At 40.0% G+C, this 23,311-nt stretch overlaps 1 protein-coding gene across 2 annotated transcripts in view; it reads left to right on the top strand.

Moving 5' to 3' along the window:
• The window catches only part of nedd4a (NEDD4 E3 ubiquitin protein ligase a), a 40,881-nt gene extending 22,772 nt beyond the window's left edge, over window positions 1–18,109 (top strand). For both annotated transcript variants that reach the window (XM_082539013.1, XM_082539014.1), the window contains 22 exons: window positions 127–229; window positions 1,802–1,965; window positions 2,064–2,178; window positions 4,028–4,189; window positions 4,355–4,438; window positions 5,579–5,698; window positions 5,872–6,135; window positions 6,339–6,416; window positions 8,368–8,422; window positions 8,518–8,576; window positions 8,650–8,715; window positions 9,087–9,316; window positions 10,575–10,696; window positions 12,432–12,502; window positions 12,603–12,698; window positions 12,800–12,873; window positions 12,962–13,022; window positions 13,118–13,177; window positions 13,273–13,380; window positions 13,497–13,593; window positions 13,741–13,813; window positions 15,335–18,109. In XM_082539013.1, coding sequence (XP_082395139.1) covers window positions 127–229; window positions 1,802–1,965; window positions 2,064–2,178; window positions 4,028–4,189; window positions 4,355–4,438; window positions 5,579–5,698; window positions 5,872–6,135; window positions 6,339–6,416; window positions 8,368–8,422; window positions 8,518–8,576; window positions 8,650–8,715; window positions 9,087–9,316; window positions 10,575–10,696; window positions 12,432–12,502; window positions 12,603–12,698; window positions 12,800–12,873; window positions 12,962–13,022; window positions 13,118–13,177; window positions 13,273–13,380; window positions 13,497–13,593; window positions 13,741–13,813; window positions 15,335–15,437 — 2,365 coding nt within the window. In that variant the 3' untranslated portion in view covers window positions 15,438–18,109. The remainder of the gene's footprint in view (window positions 1–126; window positions 230–1,801; window positions 1,966–2,063; window positions 2,179–4,027; window positions 4,190–4,354; window positions 4,439–5,578; window positions 5,699–5,871; window positions 6,136–6,338; window positions 6,417–8,367; window positions 8,423–8,517; window positions 8,577–8,649; window positions 8,716–9,086; window positions 9,317–10,574; window positions 10,697–12,431; window positions 12,503–12,602; window positions 12,699–12,799; window positions 12,874–12,961; window positions 13,023–13,117; window positions 13,178–13,272; window positions 13,381–13,496; window positions 13,594–13,740; window positions 13,814–15,334) is intronic.
• The last annotated feature ends 5,202 nt before the right edge of the window (window positions 18,110–23,311 follow it).

The raw sequence follows: 23,311 nt of genomic DNA, 5'->3' as shown, positions 1-23,311 counted from the left end.
TCCATTTCCCATATATTGGCTCACTCATTTATTATTTTTTTTTAGCATTTTGGATATTTATTTCTTCCACTAAAAACAAAGAAAACAAAACAATTATTTATTTACGTTTTTGCCATTCCCACACAGTCACAAGTCCAGAGTTAAAGGTCATCTGCGTCTAAAAATGACCTACCTGCCAAAAAACCCAGGTTCAGAGGAGGAAACTGCAGATCAGACTGAGGACAACGATGTAAGTTTACGCTTAGTGTTACGAATGCTTTTGTGTTAGCAGTGCTTCCATTTGTTCAACATGAGTGTCAGGTCAGTTAGTAGTTGGTGCTGAATTTAAGTCCTTGCACTCGCTTTTAGAGCATCACACGAAAATGTTTGCATTAATTTGCATCTTTAATTGTAAGGAGTGAACCAGAATCTGTGTTTTTATTACTATTAATGTACATATGATATGACTAAGCTGCATAATTTCAAATTTATGCTATAGGTGTATCTGCTAGGAGGCTGAGGGGTGGCACTGCAGCCCGTCAGTATGTTTCAGCATGATGACAATCCCAAACACACTGTCAATGCAAAAAAAAAAAAAAGCATACCTACACAAGAAGACACACAATGACACTTTCAGTCATGAATTTGCCTCCCCAGGGCTCAGACCCTCAACACTATAGAGGCAGTGTGGGATCATGCTGACAGACAACAGAACAAAAGACAGGCAACATCCAAAGAAGAGCTTTGAATGACTACTTCTGAAGGCTACTTACAGAAATTATCCTAACTCTTGGCTAAGAGAGTTCAGGCTGTGTTGAAGAATAAAGGGGCAGGGTTATACAATTATTGACTTTCAGGCTCATTAAAATTGTACAAACTCTGTTTCTTTTATATTTGTACATTTCAATAAATCAGTGCACCAGTTTCCCATTTTTCTGAGCAAAAGATGAAGAAATGAGGGGTGATTTAAGACTTTTGAACAGTATTGTAAATTAACATTTAGATTTAGATTAACTTAAATCTTAACACTGCGAAGTTATTAAACTGTTATGGCTCGTTTTGACAAGCTGGGTCACATTGAGATCCCAGCTATAACCTTGGCCTTGTCACCTGGTTTTCAGCGTTAGGTACAAAATAGCTTGTGGTTCATCTCCTTACTGACAGATCAAAGCACAAGTCAGAGTGTCAGGTGTATAAATCTCTTACATATGCACACACGATACTGCACATCCATGATACTTTCTCTAAATCTCAGTCATTGTGAACTGTATTGTGTGTGTGCACCAACGTGATTTCCACCCTCATCTTTAGCCATGAATGGATGTACACACTCCCTTACTTTGTTTGCATATAAATTCACTGTTTGCACCACAAAAATTGGGAGTGGAATTTATAGAAAGGAAATGACAAAGCGTGAACGTGTGTGAAACTGAGACAGTCATCTGAGAAATGTAGGAAATAAGAATCCCGAATACAAAAAACTATTCAAAGAAAAGGGTAAAGTAGGCCTTCAAGGCCAAAGCAACCATTATGCATAGCTGCAGCTATTTGCATGCCACTCACAGTTACCAAGAACAGTAATAGTAAGGTACCAGATAAAGTTTAGTACACACAAAGTTATTTGCACTGAACTTTGTATATAGTAACTTGTACATATTAATATCAGTAGCTGTGTTTGTAAATGTGAAAAAGCTCTGTGAAAATGGCCGTTTAATTTTATTTTCCAGTAAGGCGAGACTTTTTTTTTTATCTCCAGTTTTCCATATGTACAGCTTAGTTTAGTTCTTTAGCATTTCAAAATGATGTCCTCCTTGTTTAACAGCCTGGTTGGGAACTTCTGGAGACACATGATATGTCAGGTCCCAGACAAAACCAGATCCTGCCTCCTCTTCCTCCTGGCTGGGAGGAGAGGCAAGATAATCTGGGAAGGATCTACTATGTTAATCATGAAACCAGAACCACACAATGGCAACGGCCCACCACGCAGTAAGAAGGCTCCCATATCCTATAAAAAAATTAATTTAAAAAACCCTTTTGATGCATTTCATTAGTGAGAATCTAAGTGTCTGTCTCCCCCTGAACAGAGACGGCAATTTGGAAGTTCAACGAAGACAGAACAGTAATACGGATGCGGCACATGTTTTCATAACACGCAGACAGATCTCAGAACATGAGGATAGCACGCAAGAGTCTCCAGAGGTAACTCTTTCATTTTTTCTTCCCTGTTTCCTTGTTATGTCCCAGGATTTCTGATAATGTTGATAAAATTAGAGAACAAGTTTCATGGTTTAACACTTGAGTCCAACCCTTTCATAATGCTGTTTTTGCTGCAAAAACTTCGAAACCCACCCAACTCTGCAGTACTTGCTTAGCACCAAACATCCAACATAAACGTGGTTAGCATCTAGCTGGTTAACACAGTAGCAAAGGAGTCTGCTGCTTGCCTCAGGATATAGTCTATAGCAGTCTGTTAGGAATAATCAGAAATATTGCTGATGCTGCCTTCTCAGTGATGTTCTGCTTGGAAATATATTTAGTACATAAATGTAATCTTAGGCTCCTTTTGCCTTCAGAGCTGCCTTAATTTCTTTATTGTAAAGATTTAACAAGGTGCTGGAAGGATTCCTCTGAGATTTTAGTCCATGTCGACATGATAGCATCACACAGTTGCTGTGCATCTATGATGTGAATCTCTCGTTCCACCACATCCCAAAGATGCTCAATTGGATTGAGATGCGATGTGCTGAAGGCCATGTTATGACAGTGAACTTTCTGTCAGGTTCAAGAAACCCTTACTGAGATGATTTGAGTTTTTGGAGGATGGATACACCGTGGTCATAAAGGAATGGACATGGTGAGCAGCAATAGTTAGGGAAACTGTGGGGTTTAAATGGTGCTCATTTAGTTCCCAAGGGGCCCAAAGGTTTGTAAGAAAGCATCACCCACACCACCTCCAGTATTATATGAGGCAGAATGGATTCATGCTTTCATGTTGATGCCAAATTGTGACCCTGTGATGTGAATGTTGCAGCAGAAATCAAGAGTCTCTGGAGCAGGCAACATTTTCCCAATTTTCTATTGTCCAATCTGGTGAGCCTGTGTGAACTGTAGCCTCAGTTTCCTGTTCTTAGTTGACAGGAATGGCATCCGGTGGGGTTTACGGCTGCTGTCGCCCATCTGCTTTGAGGTTTGGAGCAGTTGTTTTGCATTCAGAGATGGTCTTCTCTTAAAATCCTAGTACATCAGCAGTTTCTCAAATATTAAGACCAGCCCGTCTAGCCCCAACAAGCATGCTGCATTCATAGTCAGTGAATTCACCTTTCCTCCCCATTCTGATGCTCAGATTGAACTCAGATGGACACTGTGCATTTTCAAAATCAGTGCAGGACATTATCTTAATTAATCCTTTTTAATAGTGATACAAACTGTTGCAGTGTTGCAAAGACATGCAATGGTACAATTAAGCTCAACTTTGACCTATGGAGGAAAATGGCAACAAAGGGCATTGCTCACATGAGCAGGGCTAATCCAAAACAATATCAGTAGAAAGTTCAACAAGAATAAAACACAGGGCATCTGGAAAGAACCATGAGGCACCTGAGAAGGATGCAGGATGTGGGTACCAGGAAAAACAAGAGAAGACTGTAAATACACAGGTGTGATTGAACACAGGTGAAACTGATGGGGGTGGAGCAAAGGGAGTCGGTGGAGAAAAGGACAAAGACAGGAAGTACTGATTAAGTAGCTCTTAAAAAAGATTATAGAGCCCAATTCATTTGATTTTTATGTATATATTAAGTTAATTCTACCATGTGCAGGCTTACAGGCTTGTAAAAAAAAAAAGGTTAACTGCACAGGGATGTTTTTAAAACCTGCTTTAAGGTTTATCAGTTTTAACACAGCCTAAGCAAAGCAGACGTCATGCGTCGGGCTCGTCTTCTCAATCCGCTGTATATTTAAACAAAGAAGTTCAGATCTTTGTCATACTACCTCTGACAGCCCTGCACTGCTGTTGCTTCATTGGAGTCTCCTCTCTGTCATCATGTAGAGCTGGGAGATCATTACAGAGGATGATTCCACCCAGTACCACAGTAGCAACCAGCTCAGATCACCTTCACCCCGCACCCCAGTGGAGTTCCACTCACTGTGCGATGAAATGAGGAGCGTTAACATCGCTGCCGCAGCTGGCGAGCAGCGCCCCTCCCAGATCGTGAGTTATGTTCTGTGTCGCTTGAGGTTTGACTTACTGAAAGCAGAGGGGGGGGGAGTAGGCTCGTAATCATATAAATGTGAGCTGAGAGTGGGAGAGTGGTGGAAAATTTATGCACATTAATGGCCAAGTGGTCATCAGAGTCATCCTTCCGCTCTCCTGCAGGATCACACCAGTAATTCAAGGCATTCCAGTCGCAGAGGAAGTGCCCAGACCTCAACAGGAGAGGAACATCCTGCTAATCCTGTGGTGAGTGTTTCGCTCTCTGTTGAAGTCCCCAAAATGTTCTTACATCTGAATGCTTCAGTCTTTATGAGTTCACTTTTCAATCATCTTAGACTGTCACAGTTCCTGTGGAGGGACATTTAAGGAATACAGCATTGCTAACTGCGTTATAGATTTCTATGTGGAATATTGCGTTTGCTAGAGTTTGTCTGTTTGCTAGATTCACAATTAATAATCTGTATCACGATTATTCCCACAGGTTAGTCATTTGACCACTTATACTATTTTTGTGCATACAAAAAACTTGTCACTCCAGATCAAATCTGAAATGCCTTCTCATGAATCGCTGCATCTTGTTTTCACTCTTTTGCTGAAAGCTCTGATTGCTGATTTGTGTCTGTTGCTGTTGGTCCAGGTGTTGTTGTTTTTAGTCCACCGTGCTGTCTTTTATAGAAATTATTACCAGTCATGCTTTTGATTTGTTCATGTGCATTAGAAAGTTTAGAATTCGAGTTTCTATATTTTATTTTGAAAGTTCAGTCCTTTGTAATCAGCCCATCTTATCTTCCCTTAGTGTCACAAGCCTGAGTCACACAGGCCTAGAGAGCAGTCAGCAATCCCTGCCAGTCATGATTGATTTAGTAAATATGTTTATTGAGTTATCTTTTTCCTGTTTGTGTCAGACTTTCTAGTTTCATTACTAGTGAGCAGTTGGTGAGTGTTTGCATATGTTTGGCATCTTCCATACAAATTTTGGACTACTCCAGTAATCTGCTAGCAACCAAATCAATCACAAGAGGGTTTCTGACCCAGCACTACTAGTCCCTGACCTCTGTGTGAGGTAGCTGTCACAACAGTCCTGTTATTCAGCCAGTGAGTCTCTCATCCTGTGATGGGCCTCATCAATGTGGCATCTTGGACTGCAGTTGGTGGCCATAGGCTCTTCAGCCTCTGAGCTTGGAGTAATAAGGCTCCACACGAAGTAGTCAGACCACAACGGAACCTGGCCGACAAACTGGACAGGATACATTAATAATAATCCATTTGCATAGAGTGCCTTATAATGACTGTCTGTATGATTATGGTGGAAATTATATCATATGCCAAATTATTGTCCTTGAATTATCGTCTTGAGAATGTATTTACTTATTTTTAATTTGACAGCTGCTTCCAACCTCAACTGGGTTACCTCCAGGCTGGGAGGAAAAGCGAGATAGTAAAGGAAGACGCTACTTTATCAACCACAACAACCGAACCACTACATGGACACGACCTCTCGTGCAGGTACTTCAGCATTCATATCTTTTTATTCACATTCTGCATAGAAACCTTTGTTAAACCCCGGGTTTTTTTTTTTATTAGATTAAAGCTCTAAAATAGCACTGTTCTGTCAATTTTCCCCTTCAGTGTGTCTGTTCTCGATTTAGAATCTCACTGGAGTCTTTTTATTTGTACAGAGAACTTCAGAGGCAGCACCAGCACCATCAGCACCGTCAGCAGCAGCAGCAGCAGCAGCAGCAGCAGCGGCACAGAGTAGTGCAGGCTTATCACAAAGCCCTACACCATCCCAACCATCAGCAGCAACAGAGGAGTCTCCTCAGCACACTCCAAGCCCCGAGGCCACGCGAGAATCTGGCTTCCTGCCGCTCGGTTGGGAAGTTCGCAGTGCACCCAATGGAAGGCCGTTTTTCATCGACCACAATACCAAGACAACTACCTGGGTGAGAAGATAGCAGCCAAAGGCTTTGAATGCACCTGTGTGTCCAATTCAGAAAAACTAGACTGGGTTTCAGTTATTTAGTTGACTTTTTTTCTAATCTGTGCCACAAAGAAAGTGAATTTCCAAGCTGTAACTCACCACCATCTCTTGTGTGAGGATTTCCTCTCTGACTGAAACACACCCTGCTTGTTTTTCTCTGAACAGGAAGACCCCAGGATAAGGATTCCTGTACAAATGAGGAGGAGATCCTCGCTTGATCCTTCCGATCTTGGCCCTCTGCCGGTAAGTTCAGTAACAAGATGCAACACAGGCATCAACTTTTGAGGATTACCTATCAGGGGAAAAAGCCTGCTAGCCAAAACATTAAGACCACCATGCGTAGTGAAGTCCAGTCCACTTGCGCCACCAACGCATCTTTAAATCTTCAAAATAGGGGACTGAGACATTGGCAAAGGAAACTTTTAAAGTCCAGTGTTTTTCAAGGTTGCTGAGTCTCTCAGCATATCCCATAGTTTCCTTATCAGATTTGAGGTCAAGTCAACACTTTGTTCTGGAAATATTGAATGAAGAGGTCATATTTTGAAATTGTCATGTGACAGTTGCAGTTTTCCTGCTTAAACAGGCCACTGCAGGCCACATACACAGTGGGCTGTGTGGTCTAAAGAAATTCTTATTGAATTTTTTCTCAACATATGGCTATTTATAGGAAAAAGTATGTTGTGGAAAAAATTATACATTCAGAATGGGATGTTTAATACAAGTAAAATTTAATTAAAAAAATTAAATGAGAAAAATAATCCCTAAAGACATTATAATATCTAAGGTAAAAGAATTTAAACACATGACCATTTCACAATACTTCCATAGAAATGTACATGTGTTAATCACTTAAAGCATGTGACAAAATGTGTTACATTAGCCATGCAGTGCATAAAATCAGACTCTCATTTCATTTTTAAAATAAATGTTTTGTTTTCTGAAACGATGAAAGAGCAGATTTCTTTTTAACTACCCAGAGCGCCAATCTGCATCCATCAGCTGCGTGCTTCACATACCTCTCCCAGTTAATACAAAGGTGCAAGAGAAAATAAGTGATTCATCAAACGGCCCATCTTCTTTCATTGTTCCGTGGCTCATCTTCATCCCACTGTAGGCTTTTTATATCAGTGGACAACACAGTAAGCTCTTCTGTAGGATCAGATCGCATGGATCCACCTTCCTCCCCTTATGCACAGCAGTTAACTTTGTGCACACTTGACCCTTCACCATTTATCCTCTTAGACCACTGTTGTCAGCATCCGTCAGTTACCCGTCTATGAAAACATTTTGTGTCCAGCTCATTGGCTGCCCGTTTGCTTGCTGCCACTCCTTGGCATTTCCCAAATTTAACAAGATTATCAGTGTTATTTACTCCACCTGTCCACCTGCCAGTGTTTAAGGTTTTTTTTCTCTTCAAGTTTTAGCAAAAAGCACAGGTGGGACACTGCATCGCTACATTCTCAGAATATATTGTCCCAACTGTCCTTAACCATCTCAGTTGACATAAAGGTGATTCTTTTCTTCCACTTTTGTAAAAAGGCATCTCCTTTAGGCCTTTAGCGAGAAAATCGTCCTCTTCTTTATAAAGATGTTACTTCACCCATTGTTTAAGACCTGGTGGGTCAAGTTTATCCCAGGTCTTTGTTATAGTTTTAGGTAAGAAATATTTTTGCAAAAATGACTTTTTAACAACAACAACACCCTCTTTAATTGCTCCAAGGTACAGTACCATGACATCTACTGAAATTTCATAACCTGGCATCTTAGAGCTACACCTATATTCTCCTGAAATACTTGAATTTTACTTAATTTCCAAAATATGTGGGAGTTGTTATGACCACACTGTCTCCAGGATTGCTTGCTTTTAACATAAGGTGTAACAAAAATCAGATGTTTAGTCATTTCCTTGAGCTAGTTGATGTCTCATCAGCTGTTTCTATGTTTATTTCGTTTCCCTGTTTTGTTTGAATGTAATTGGTATCATTGCGTTTCCGTTTCCTTGATATAATTTAGAGATAATTGTCCCGTTAATCTGTTTATGTGCTTCAAACTATCCATCACTGCATTTCCTTTTTGAGACTAATGGTGGTTTTACTGTTGTGGCTGAACACTGTATGTGGTGCCCTGATTGGTTTGCTGATGTGATATTTAATCTGCCTGATTAATATAGATTTGATATTTTCTTCATTTCTAGCCTGGCTGGGAGGAGAGGGTCCACAGTGATGGCAGGGTCTTCTACATAGATCACAGTGCGTATGATGTGTTTAAGTCGAAAACATCTTTGATTAGTACATTAATCTGTTTTCTTGTTAATATATGCTTTTTGATATATTTTATTTCATAGACACAAAGAACACACAATGGGAAGATCCCAGATTGCAGAACGCTGCTATAACTGGACCAGTGAGTATGACTTTGAAAGTTGTTGTTGCTGTTGCTGTTGCTGTTGCTGACCTCCATCCTTTGGTGATTACAGGCAGTGCCTTACTCTAGAGACTACAAACAGAAGTATGACTACTTCAAGAAGAAGCTGAAGAAACCGGTGAGCATCCTCAAAAGCTCTTACTGATTGTAGAGATCGACCTGACACACTGTGATATTTTATACTTAGAAGTGTTTATTGAAGTGACACACATGTATGTTTCGGCACCCAGCTCCTCGACTTTCCAGTTGGTTGTCAGCACACACACTTCCCTCTGCTCTCCAGCTTTACTGTTTATAAAAGGCAGAAGCCTCATTAGACAGATCCCCACCACCTATCTCTCCAGCCTCCTTGGCATTGCCCCCTTGACCACTTTTCCCCTGCAGCTGACCCAGGGATACCACCTCCGCCACACTGATTTTCAACATAACTTCTTAAAGGTAACCGAAAACTCACCACTGTGCTTTTGTTTTGTTTTTTTTTTAATGTAGGCGGACATCCCAAACCGCTTTGAGATGAAGCTGAAACGAAATGCAGTGCTGGAGGACTCATACCGACGCATCCTCTCGGTCAAGAGGCCAGACCTGTTGAAGGCACGACTGTGGGTGGAGTTTGATGGAGAAAAAGGACTGGACTACGGTGGCGTGGCCAGGGAGTGGTTCTTCCTCATGTCCAAAGAGATGTTCAACCCGTACTACGGGCTATTCGAGTATTCCGCCACGTGAGTCTTTATTTTTGTATTTAGTTGTTGTTACTTGTAGTTTTCCCACTTTTGGAAATTTTTAAGCACTTATATGTTGCACGAGTGATGTGCATCCTCTACACTGACAGCTAAAATGTGGACAAAAAGATGTCAGTGCTTGTATTTACTTCAAATCCAGGACTTCTGTACAGTTCCCGAGATCGATATATTAAATCACTGCTAATTTCAATGTGTCTCTGTGAGGTAACGATGTTTGGGATGATGTATTTTTGTTTAAGGGGGCATATTTACAGGTCATTATGTTTTATTAACCTTCATTTTCACTGTAAATAGGAACTGGTTGAGTCCTGTAGCAGCATGAGTGAGTCAGGGGGAGTATGACAGATAAGAGGCTGACAGGAAGCTAGTGGGATAAGTGTAAAAAGGGGGGGCTGATGCATTCAAGGGAAAAGGAGAGGAAGAGGCTAATTTTAAAGCGGTGGGGAGATGTACTACGAATTTTGAGCAATGCGTAAACCTGGGGGTTTATGCAAAAAGCAGCCACAGGCATGGGAGTCTTCAGCCACTCCCAGATACACAAAATGACACAGAGCACGTTCACACCAGGGAACAACAGAGAAACACAGGGAGAAAAAAAAATAGAGCTGACACACACACACAGAGGAATGAGGAAGAGGTGCTGCAGACATTTACACACAAAAGGCAATCGAAACTCTCTTTGGCTGTGAAAATGTGGGCTGAAAAAAGTTTCAATCAAAATCTCCAACCCTGGTGATACGAAGCACATCAAATAACTGTGGTATATGTTACAGCAAAGGCCTGGACCAGCTCTCTAAGGGCATTTTCACAGCTGTAGATCATTTATCCTGGCTTGAATCAGCTGATGATTTTGCACAAGCTTTTCCCTGTGATTTGGCTTCTTTTCACGCAGAAAAATCCAGGTGAACCAAAATGTGTCACTACAAACCATGTGAGAATGTTCAGTCCGGCTATCTGGGCTAGGATCCACAAAAGTAGTAATTGTTCCTACTAACATTTGGTGCTGCGGCTTGTTGACCTGTGGGAAGATTGGTGGTTCAATGCCGTTTTCCACGACCTTTGGCAAGATACTGAACCTAAAGTTGTGAGAGTGTGAACATCAGGTTAAAAAATGCTATTGTATGAATGAATGACACTTGTAGACAGAAAGCTCTGAGTGTTCAAATTGAGTAGAAAATGCTATGCAAGTACTACTGCATTTACTAAAGACACTTTCCTGATCTGCCTTATGTTTTAGGGACAACTACACACTTCAGATTAACCCCAACTCAGGTTTATGCAACGAGGACCACCTGACCTACTTCAAGTTCATCGGTCGCGTGGCAGGCATGGCTGTGTTTCACGGCAAACTCCTCGATGGTGAGTGTCACATGGCTGCTGAAAATGGTCAGATATTTTAAGAGTTCTTCATGTAGCAGCAGGAAGTATTTTTATCTGAAGAAAGTGAAAAAATTACCTCACTGTCTTTCTTTGTGTGTTGTTGTCTGCGCTTTATTGTTTGCATTTTGGTAACTTTTCTGGGTGTTTGTGCATGGTTCTGGGTAGGAGTCCCTCCATTTGAGGCTGCTGGCTTTCTCAAGTTGTTTTTACCTCTAGCTGTAAAAGGCTGATGGGGTATTGTCGTCACCATACAATGGTCAATGGTCAACTTTATTGTCCCTGACGGGAAATTGATTCGCAGTATGTCAAAACGAACAACAAACATACAACCAACACATCACGTACACTCATTAAAAAAATACTATAATATAATATAAGCCTGATAAAACAACCTAGATTTTCCATCGAAAAAAGTGCAATGTGCAATGGCAACAACACTTACAATTTAGTGTTGTTAATTAAGATAATAGCACTAGGTACAAACGACAATTTGTGTCACTTTGTCTTCACTGCAGTCATTTTATAACGACGACCTGATGGAAGCAGTTGAAAATCGTTAAAGAGAGGATGATCTGAACACAACAGGACAGAAGTTGCCTTCCTCAGCACCTGCCTGTTATAAAAGTCCACAAGCTGGACCTGAGACCTCCCTGAAATCTTGCCCGCCACTTTAACCAGATTGTTAAGTCTGGTCTTATTATCCATGGACATACTACCGTACCAAGCAATGATACAGAAAGTTAAAACAGATTCAATAAAACTTTTATAAAAGAGAGTCATCATTTCAGATGAAACCTTAAAACCTCTCAACCTCCTTAAAAAATACATTCTTTGTTGGGCCTTTTTTCACTGTAGCAGCAAGATGTGACTCAAAGGACAGGGTCTTATCAAGAACAACCCCCAAGTACTTGTAATTATCCACCATTTCAATGGCTGCACCATTTACCACTGTAAGCGCAGGATGAGGGGATGACTTCCTGAAATCAATACTAGACAGGTGGTTGGCGTGGACACCCGTGGCCTTGAAAATCCCATGTCGCCTTGAAAATCCCATGTCGCCTTGAAAATCCCATGTCGCCTTGTTCTCAAGATAACTTGAGATGGGATTTTCAAATTCGTCAGATAGGGACATCTACTAAAATCTCAGACGAGTTCAAATCTCGGTGACCACGATGTCGAGGTTTCTCAGATCTTCAGGGTCACGTCTCAACTTTTCTGAAAATCACCTAGGATTTTCACCAGGATTTTTTACCGTAGGTTCATCTTCAGGTTGAGAGGTCACACTGGTGCCACAAGTTTTTTATAATTTGAGAAAGCCAACAGAGGGGACACTCGAAACAGATGACACAGTGCACTCCAGAGTGGTCAGCTTTGCCAAAAAGCAAAGAATAAAAGAAAAAAGCTCTTTGTAACATATACATACTTGACTTTCAGCTCGGTGGTAGAGTCTGTCCTCACTGCTCTCCTGTGCTCTGTTTCACCCACATTAACTCTCACTAACACTATGCGTAACAGAGAGAGTAAAAGTAACAAGAGGAAGAGGAGCAGGAAAACACACTTACAATCAGCTGACTATAGTTAGCACGTGTGTTTGGAAATGTAAATGGAAGAGGGAGGCATGTTTGGCTTGATGGGAGCTGCTCTTGTTGCACCTTTTTAAAAACGTCACCAGTAAATATCTTTGTAAGTGTTTGCGTATTTGTTTACTTCACAGCTTTCTTCATTCGGCCCTTCTACAAGATGATGCTGGGGAAGCCAATCACCCTCCAGGACATGGAGTCTGTTGTGAGTATGACTGTAGTAATTATTGCATTGGTGTGATTCGGGATCTTGGATGTCATGTAGATCATTTTCAATTAAATGTCTTCTTTTCTTTTCTTTTCAGGACGGTGAATATTTCAACTCCCTGAAGTGGATTTTGGAGCACGACCCAACAGACTTGGACATGAGGTTCACTATAGATGAAGAGCTGTTTGGACAGGTCTGCTGAACGTCCTTGTTTTTTGTCCCAACATTTAATTTGTGACGCGGCTTTGTGTCTCTCTGACTGATGCTTCATTTCTTACACCACCACCTGTTCAGACTCACCAGCATGACCTGAAACCCGATGGCTCAGAGATTGTCGTCACCAATGAAAACAAGGATGAATACATCCAGTAAGAAAAATGCTTTTACTTTGTTTTGTTTTTCTCAGTGTGTGTGTAAATGCAGTTTGATGCTGACATGCCGTTTTGTGATTAACAGCCTGGTGATTCAGTGGAGGTTTGTGAACAGAATACAGAAGCAGATGACTGCCTTCAAGGAGGTAAACAGTGGTTTTGTTTTTTTAAACTTGCTAAACACGGTACGGGTATTAAAGACACACAAAGGAATAAAAGTCTGGTATACTTTGTGTTTTAGGGCTTCTTTGAGTTGGTACCGCAAGATCTGATCAAGATCTTTGATGAGAATGAGCTCGAGGTGAGTTTTTAGCTGATCCAACTAGCAAAAAAACCCCAAAACTGTTTCTCAGGGATGGAAAATGTTCAGTGTATCTGCTTTGTTTTCCTCCACAGCTGCTCATGTGTGGTCTTGGAGATGTGGACGTGAACGACTGGAGAGCGAACACAAAGTATAAGAACGGCTACTGCTCCAACCACATGGTTATCCTGTGGTTTTGGAAGGTGAGACAAGTTTCCATACCTGTGGCTAATAATCTGCAGCTGGGGCAGGGACGTCTGTGCAGAAAAGCTTCATTGATATGTATTTTTTTCATGCTTTTTGTTTTGTTTTATTACAGGCGGTGCTGCTGATGGATGCAGAAAAGCGAATCCGGCTCTTACAGTTTGTGACGGGAACATCCAGGGTCCCGATGAATGGCTTTGCTGAACTCTATGGTGAGATTAGAATTATTCCCTCTCTAAATGAACGGGGTTTTTTTAAACTATTTGCCCTTGGGTTGATTTCTTTGTTTCTTGCAAATTAATTCCACTTGAACTCATGTTTGTTGTTGTCATCTGATTTTTAATGGTTTTATTTACCAGGCTCTAATGGACCGCAGCTCTTCACCATCGAGCTTTGGGGAACACGTGAAAAACTTCCCAGGGCCCACACATGGTAAGCATTTCACTGTGCTTTGCTCTTTTTTTTTTTATTTCCTTCTTCTTCTTCTGTTTTTTTCTCCCTTTTATATTGGACACAGTTGTTTTTAACAAAGGATCATTTCAGATTTTATTGAAGGTTTTTGCCAACTTTTAAAAAGGATAAAAGCACATTTGTTTCTTCCTCTGCTCTTCTTGCGTTGGATCTAGCAGTGAAGCTTGTAGTATTAGCACAGTTGAGTTTAGCCATTTCAGCTTTGTTATATTTTTTACTGTTACCTTACAAGAATTACGTGATAGGTGGGAATCCCTAAAACAATTAATCATACTCCAGAAAAACACCTTCACCAATCACCGGCCCATCAATCTCCCCTGTAAAATTGGAAAGATACATGGAAAATCACACAAACAGCAGGGATCCACAAACCCAAAACGACTGGATTTACTCAGATTTTCCCATGAGCCTCTCCCCAGGAAACTCATTCAACACAAATCCTGCACGAAGGCCCGGAGTTGTAACAGCACATATTCTAATAGTTGGTGTTCCTAACACATTACCTAGTCCATATAAGTATAGATATCAACATTATTTGGGGGGTTTCCCCCCCCCCCACTGAGATCTGATGTGTTTTCAATAAACACTGTGCCTTACAGAACATTTATAGAAAATGGCATTTTATCCATTTATTTATTTATAAATAATAATAATAAGTAAATCCTTTCTCATAGATTTATTTTCTGGCTTCTCTTTGCAACCAGAGTCTCATCGCCCTACTGGCCTTTAGAAAGAGTGCCAGTTTAAAGCATTAGCATCACTTTGCTTTGCCCATGTTTTGTGTTGAAATTGAGCAGCTTGTTGAAAAGAGACTGGTATCAATCATCTATGTACCCACTGTAATGTGGCTGTTTAGTGAGGTGCTGTTATAAGCAAGCTTGTGTTGAAGTCAGACATGACACTCTAAGGTGTAGCCCATAGACCTGTTTGTCCACACATTTGGAACAACGCCTCCTGGTGACACTACAGAGCTACAACATGTAGATGACTGTCTGCAGAGATGTGTGAGCAGTGAGATTGTACCTGGGTTTCTGAAGAGCGGTGTACCCTGGATAACTGTCCTTTACTACTCTAATAATGACCACATTTTATAACTTCATGTTCTATTCAGCATGACCAGAAACTATTGATTAAGGCTGCAAAGTCATCAGGAAAGTGCTAGAAGTCGCAGAGCAGGAGAGCTGAAGGCAGTTTTTTCATAAACTTCTGCACAACCAGAAATCTTCATGCAGTCAGACGAGTCTTAGAAAGAATGCAGATTTAAGCACTGGCTTCACTTCCCAGACCAGAAACTTCATCCATGTTTTGTGCTGCTTTCAAACTGCCTACTGTATCTCATAGGGCAGACTTGTGGAAGCCCACTAGTGGCGCATTACTGTCATTCTTAGTTTCACTGGCACGTCACAGTGTTTACGCTCCTGCGTGTTCCCTTTTTGCCACTGCTTAAATTTTAACTCTTGTCTGTTCTTTTGCTTCTTAAAGCTTTAATCGGCTGGACCTTCCTCCGTACGAGTCCTTTGAGGAACTGAGGGAGAAGCTTAACATCGCTATAGAGAATGCACAAGGCTTCGACGGGGTGGATTAGTGCATACGTGGGAAATGAGCTGAACTGACATTGCTGTCATTGGAGTAAAGCAAAGCTGCGTGATGCCCCTGGGAAAAAATACAAAAATAACAACAACAAAAAAGCTGTGTATCAGACTCAGGTTTTAACCTGCCGGCTGTGAAGATGGAGAGCAACAAGACTCACATGAGTCCTCTGTCGGGGCCCAGCTGAAGAAAAGACATGAAATCTGGAGTGATGGAGGTGTTTTTACGTCACCCTGCGTGTTGTAAAGTTTACAAATCAGGTTATCCTAGTATTTAATTCTCTGATGCAAGTCGCTCAAAGGTGTATTCACTCTTATTTGTTCTGCGAAAATGCTCATATATTTAAATAACTTGATTCTGTGAAGCGATAAGAGTATCTGAATGTGAATAACAGCTGTACAGTTTATGATAAAAACCTACATTTTAAAAATGGACGTTTGATTTAGTTTTACTCACTTTTTGCCCAGCCACATGCATAAAGACAGATGTGTACACACATCCTTTCAGTCAGATTGTCCTCTCTTAATAACATCAGTGTTTGAAACTGTAAATACATAAACAAGTCTTTCCACTGCATCTTTAGACATGAATGGATGTAACCACTCTTTTTTTTGTTTTGGGGTTTTTTGGGGGGGGGTTTGTTAATGAAACCACTGTTTGCACCTCAGGTTATTTAATTTGGCCATTTAAAAAAGGGTAGTTGTACCAAATGTGAAACTGAGGAACTGATCAGAGATGGCAGGGGAAGAGCAGGATTATGTGATGGACCCATTTGTGGAATCAAAAGCTGCAAGAAAATCTGCATCAGAAGAAAGGTGAAAGTTCAGAGGAAAAAAAATCCTGGCCGAGTTCTAGAAACAAGAAAGCTCATCTGTTTGTACATTACACACTGCCTTAGTTATTAATAATAGTAGTAGGTGTTTAATGTTAGTAAGTCATTTCCACTTCGTCAGGCCCCATTTTCTCTATAAAAACATGTGAATGAATAGTCTGAATTACGCCTGAGGTGCACACAAAACTCATTCTTTCTTTGTAGTAAACCGGAGCTCACGGCTTTTGTGCGTGCTTGTTTATACAGTCGTGTTCAGCTCATTTTGGGTCTTATGTTGTCACTTTATTACATGCAGGTCCTTCATGCTCAGTGTAAAAACTATTGCGCTCTAGCAAAGGCAAGAATTTAATGCTTAAAAAAAAAAAAGCCATGCTCGCCACTTAATTTGTCTCCATTGCTGTTAAACACTAATTGGGTGTTTCTGTTCAACAGTTTAAAATGTCCTTAAACAACAAAAAAGATTAAACTTTTTTTTTTCATTTAGTTTCTTTTTATTTATTTTTTTACTTTTTTTCCATTCCAGTTTTTTTTGAAGCACTGATGCAGTGTCCCAAATATATATATGTATAGACCTCAGAAGCATTTCTAGCAGAAAATGTGCAGGTTACGTAGGAATGTGAGCAACTGCCGTCAGTCAGTTTGGTGAATCATTGTGGTCGTGATGTGTAAAAACCCGGACCAGTAACAGACTAAATACGCTCTTGTCTGTGTGCAGATTTGGAGAAGTGACTGTCTGCAGTGTTGGACTGTGCTGATGTACTATGCAAATGTGACTGCATTTGTTTAAACTGCCACTTGGGAGTTGCTCGGTGTTGTCGAACAGGTCTCGATGCATCTCTACAGTCAGTATCTGTTCTTGTTCGTTCGATAGCTCCTCGAGCTCAAGTTCAACACTGACTGTTTATAAAGCAGAAGAATAAATAAATGTACATTAACGTTAGAGCTCCTTAGCTTTGCATATACGTTAGCAGACAGACTGACTTATACAGTTTTAATACGGCGTGTTAGATTTTATGCTTTGATTTTTGTCAGTGAATGACATTTTATTGTCTTCTACTCATCAAGGGTGTCTAATTGCAGCAAAGTGCTCTATTTTTAAGAGTGCAATTTACAAAAACATATATATATATTGTTGGTTGTTAAAATGTGTACAGATTGTTCTTTTCAAAATTAATTACTTGTAGTACCTTTTGTATGCAGTTACTTTGTGAGAAAGTAACTGTGCTTAAGCCGTACTTTGAACTTTTTCTGAACGGTAAGACACGTGTTTACATAACTGCCGTGTTTACAGGTCGGTGATGAAAGGAAAGAAAGTTGTGGGCTGGTTTTTGTCTCTGACGACAGTTTTATATACCTATTCTTTTATAAAGTGAAGCACTTTGTTAATATTGATGAGTCTTACTTCTGAAATCTTTGCCAATCTGTCGCCTGCATAAATCTCTCTTTAAAATCATGATCCGATGCTTTAAGCGCACATCTCTTCAGATGTTTACATGTGAGCATTGCTGAGAGCATTTTTTTTGCAGAGAAAAGCACATTCTCTCCTTTCAATGGTATTTAAATACCAATGCCTTTTATTTGTCATGTGTCATTGAATTCGCTGGTCTATGAAATGAATAGACATCCTGTTGCCTACTGAAGACTAATTAATACGTACTTCATTTTGGATATATCAAACTTTGTTATTATAACACCTGTAAGTGCATTAAATCATCGATGGTGTATGTAAAACATTTTAAAGGGCAGAACAAACTGTAGCTGTTAAATCCCAATGTGATGGCCTATAACACAGAATATAAATGTATTGGAAAAATAAAGACATGTAAAAACACTTATCCAGTCTCTCCTTCTTTTTCCTTTTTATTATTACCTTATTTTGCTGTCCTTCTGATAGGGAGCCAGTAAGTTTTGAAAGATTCTTGAGATTCAAAATCAGACAAGTTTTAGTAGCAACTATTTTTTTTTTTTTAAAGAGTACCAAATTTGTGGACCTCCACCTCTACAGATCCACAAAAGTGGCCAGGTCACACTAAATGCAAACTTAAGTATCCAAGTTTATTACCCTTTGAAAGTTGTTTTTTCCCCTCATGTTATATCTGTTAGAGGATTGATATATTTAGAATAGGCTCACAAAGTCTTTTGTTAAGTCTAATGCTACATTATGCATAACACAAGCATTTTGAAATAAGTCAGCTTAGTTCAGTTAGCTTCAAAAGTTTGTAACCATGAAAAAGAGGATCAGAGGGAGCATCTAACTTTGACCTTGGCATGGCTCATACAAAAGGAATTCCCTTTTGTAAAGCATTATAATCATTTAAGTGAGGCTCAAATAGTGATTGGTACAAAATAAGTGATACTTCACATGGAAGAAAATGCTAGAGAAGTGAAGTTGAGTAAGGTAAGTGGTCCTAACATTGATCCCTGTGGGGCCCCACATTTGACAGCCACTAAGTGCTATCCCCTGACACCATGTTCTAGGCTGCCTAAAAGAAGTCTAGAGTATAAATTCAGTTCAATTTAATTTATATAGCGCCATATCACAACAACAGGTGCTTTATATTGTAAGGTAAAGACCCTATAATAATAATACAAAGAAAACAGAGAAGACCCCCAAAAGTCATATGACCCCCCTTTGAGTAAGTACTTTGGCGACAGTGGGAAGGAAAAAATCCCTTTTAACAGGAAGAAACCTCCAGAAGAACCAGGCTCAGACAGGGGAAGCTATCTGCCCCAACTGGTTGGGGGGTGAGGGGAGGAAGACAGGACAAAGACATGCTGTGGGAGAGAGCCAGAGCTTAATAGTAACTAATGATTAAATGCAGAGTGGTGTATAAACACATAGTAATTAAATGCTTTCAATAAGTCATGGAAAATTCCTGTCTCACATTCACTGTTATCAATAACATGATTGATTTATTTCAGAGATGAAGAGGTTACATACAAGTGGTTCTTTGTAGCAGTGTAAATATGTCTAAATTGGAAGTTACTGATTAATGTTAACTACAGGCCTTACAACAGAATGACAGTCCAGCCTCTTTATTGCCTTTTCTTCACAGCAGGGGATTAGTGTGTCATATTTACAGTGCAGATTGGTTGGCAAACTGAAGAAAAAAATCTAACTATGATGATAACTGAGGCCATATGTAACATGTCTGAAATGTAACAGCCTGGGCTTGAAACCACCCAGGGCCCTATACTGCACGTCTTCCCCTGACAACCGTGCTACATTTAAAGTCACTTAAATTACCTTTCTTCCACATTCTGATCCTCAGATTAAACTTCAGCAGCTTTGGCATTTATTGTGCTTTTCACTAATAGAGTAATTTTTGCTTTGCTTTTTTAAAATTTTTATCATGTCACTTGTTTGTGTGAGTTTTACTGTTTAGTACTTGGGTTCTTAACTGGAGAGCATGCTGGGTTAAATGTGCTCTGTAAATAAAAGTAACTTGACTATTGTGTGGAAATAAAAATCGCTTGTCTAAATCTGATTTAACCCCGTGATCCAGCATGTTCTTACATGCCTGTGGTTGTAGTACTGACTTGTTCCAGCTGGGGGAGATGAAACACAATCAGATTTCCTGAACATAGCAGCTGGGGCATCACCAAATTGCTATGTTTTTATTAATATTATTTTATTTAACAGATTAATTGTAAGGGACAAGTGCAGAAAAACACTGACAGTTGAAAAAAGCAGGCAGATGTCTGCACGTGTGGATACAACCAAAGCATGTCGGCAAAATCACATGGTACTGTTTAAATGTGTGTCCTATAATAGGAAACAAGAGAGCAGTAACATCCATACTTTGAAGTGAACACAAATTGTAGTTAGTCAGTGGTATACCTGCAAGTCTGGACTCATTTTAACCCAGACTTTTGTAAGAGATACTTTTAACATCTTAAATCTGCTTTAAGCATAGAGAGCTCAGTGAGCTTTTAAGTGCATATGAAGTGTTTAATTCATCCGTTTTCTTCTGGCTGATCTGAGGTTATGTTACAAAATATGAAAAACTACATTTATGAATAAATTGGTGTTGTTTCAGCTCACACCGGCTGTTGTTTTTTTTTAATCTCTCTCTTTGAGTTCTGCTTCTTCATTTCCAGCTGTGATGGGGGGAGGGCTCATTTCATGTGAACTGTTTCTGGTGAAGAAGAGTAGCGTGTGGAGAGGACTCATCTACATCTCTCTTGCTGGAGCCTTTTGTGTGATTCAGCTGAAGAGCCAAAGTCCTAATTTCTCCACAACCCCCCATCAGGGCAGTAAAAAAAAGAAAGGCCTCACCCTCCACGGAGGTCAGTGGAAAGGTTACACACGATTCAGGCCGGCCTTTTGGACACTTCAGGGGTCAGTGGGGATGGGCATGGGTGGTAGCAGATAAAGCCCTCAGCCAATGATGGTAGATTTTGGGGAAAGCTGGCTCCCCTTCACCCACACCCTTACCAACATTCATAACCCAGTAATGACTTTTACTTCATTGATCTGGCCGCAGAGCTTAAACATCACTCCACCCACCAAACTGCAGCATATTGGCAGGCGCTGAAACTAAATTCTTTATTGATCCTCACTGACCATGAATGAGGTCAGACCCTCACTTTCCCATGTTATGTAAGCGACGTGCCCACCACTTAAACTGAGAATGTGGCCAGTTATTGGATTATGGTACAAGTACAGCAAGGGGAAACCTCACCAGTCATGTATGTGTATGTAAACTTAGAGTAACACACAGATGTTTGTTTGGGGTTTTTTTGACCGTCTTTAATAGAAGAGCTGATAATCAATTTTATGGTTGGGTAATAACCTTTCTATGAAAATATATGGAACAAAAACATCTAATTGTGTCACACACACAATACTGCAATTATAAATATTACACAGGAGCTATGCCAAACCCTGTACACTGAAGAAACGTGATCATGCATCGTTAAAATTGTGTTGCTGTGGTTGTGGAGAATGCTGTGGTCCTCTTGTTGAGCAGTTTTGGGTGGATATCACTGAACAACTGATATGGATCAATATGGATCAAATCTTGTTCAGAAATATGATAGTAGGGTTGGGGTTTTTTTGTAATTTTGCCTCTGTGCACCACAGTGGATTTCAAATCAATCCACCAATCAATATGTGATTGAACTGCAAACTTTCAGCTTTATTTAAAGGGGATGAACTTAAGTATTGCATTAACTCTTCAGGGAAGACAGTGTTTCCTCGATATTTCAAAGAACAATAAGCAGATTTTTTATTGTAGTTTTAAATATGAGGTGTAAACAGATGCTGACAAGATGCTAAATTCACAACATCTAAAGGAGTGAAGAACAAAACAAGGAGTTTGATGTATAAAAAGACTTAAATCAACAATAAAAATGTATGAATGTGAATTCAGAGGGTTTACAGCAAGGTGCAAACCCTTGGATGAACCCAAGGACAAGAAGGCCAGGTTAGACTTTGCTAGAAACAAGGTTCTTTCCCCCTTTTTTTCCAAATTCTTTGGACAAATGAAAGCAGGATAAATGATTAAAGGTTAAACATTACACCAGAATAAAGGGAAGAAAAAAGTATGGAGAAGCAAAGGAACAGCTCATGTTCATGTTATGGCATGGCTGACAGTTGAATGGGTCACTGGGGTTTATACATTATGTGACTGGTGACAGAAGTACCAGGACTTGTGAGGTGTGCAGGGCCATACTCTCTTGCCTAGAAGGAAATGAGCAAAGAAAGGAGGCAAAGATATGGGATATTCTTCAAAGGCCAAATTAGTCACCTGATCTCAACCCAAGAGAGCATGCTTTAAGTTATTAAATACAAGACTGAAGGCAGAGACCCACAGATTGGTTCTTTCTTGGTCTCTTACTGTAGTCAGTGTCTCCTTCTCAATAAAAAATCCTGATGTACTGATAAACCCAACCAGTTACAGAGGAGTTCTGTTTTCATTTTTCCCCTTCTTCCTTTTCAGTTTTCAGATCACAGCTGGCCTGTGGCCCTGCTGCTTTATAGAGATTCACAAAGGGAGGAAGGGAAGGAGCATGTGGAGGTGGGGGGTTTGATCTCTCCCCACAATAAGTGATGGACATCGGATCAATATGGACATTGACACAGCAGCTGTCCTGCTCCTATCGGTGCTTTGTCATAGTTGCAGAGCTCAGGTTTAAAGGACAAACTCATTTCCATTAACATTATTTTTTCAGTCTGAAAAGTCTGGCCTCTGATACTGAGGGATCTGTTCCCATCAATATGACTGGAGTTTGTTGATAAGGGTGGAGCGAGTGATGTTGGTGTTGCTCTGCTGGGCAGTATCATGGGTGCTGGGCTGATACTACACAGAAAATGACTGTGAATCATCTGACCATGACGTTATTGATACAAATCGTGCAGTATTAATGGGCCAAAGAAGACAATTCAGCTTTTATTAGAGCAGAGCAACAATATGTGCAAATTCAGCTTGAAGATTAATCACTGACTTTGAAAACTTATCAAATAAGACATCAGTATTTTAGTTATGTGTACTCATTCGTCCTGGAGCTTCTGCACCTCCACTAACAGCTTTCCACAGCAGATGAAGGCTTCTCAGTTATCATGTTACTGTGTTTTACTAAATAGTCTATAAAACACATTAAACACTATTTATGGTCACCAGCTGATCTCTCTCTAAACTATAATGCTGCAAATGGTTGATGTTGTGTGTACGGAGAAGGCTAGTCAGATAATAAAGAGTTATTTAATGCTTTTTTATTTATTTTTTTAAAGTAGTTGTACCTTATCATTTACATTACGGTGCCATAGAAGCGTTAAACAGATAATCCTAGCTTCAGACACAAAGTCAGCTAAGTTTCTATATGCCATCATCACTGCACTAAAACATTTCTCTGTTTCTAACAGATTTCTCTGTTTGAATACAGATATTTACACATCACGATAAGGACATTACCGCAGAAAACTTTACCTGTCATCATGCTTTGTTTTTGAAAATCTGCCACATGCAAAAGCATGTTTTTTGTTTTTCCTTCAAGAACTGAACTTTGACCTCACAGAATTATATTATCCCAGT

This window comes from Aulonocara stuartgranti (assembly GCF_965226115.1).
Source record: "Aulonocara stuartgranti genome assembly, chromosome: 1".
Taxonomy (NCBI): domain Eukaryota; kingdom Metazoa; phylum Chordata; class Actinopteri; order Cichliformes; family Cichlidae; genus Aulonocara; species Aulonocara stuartgranti.
This window is presented reverse-complemented; position numbering and strand designations above follow the sequence as displayed.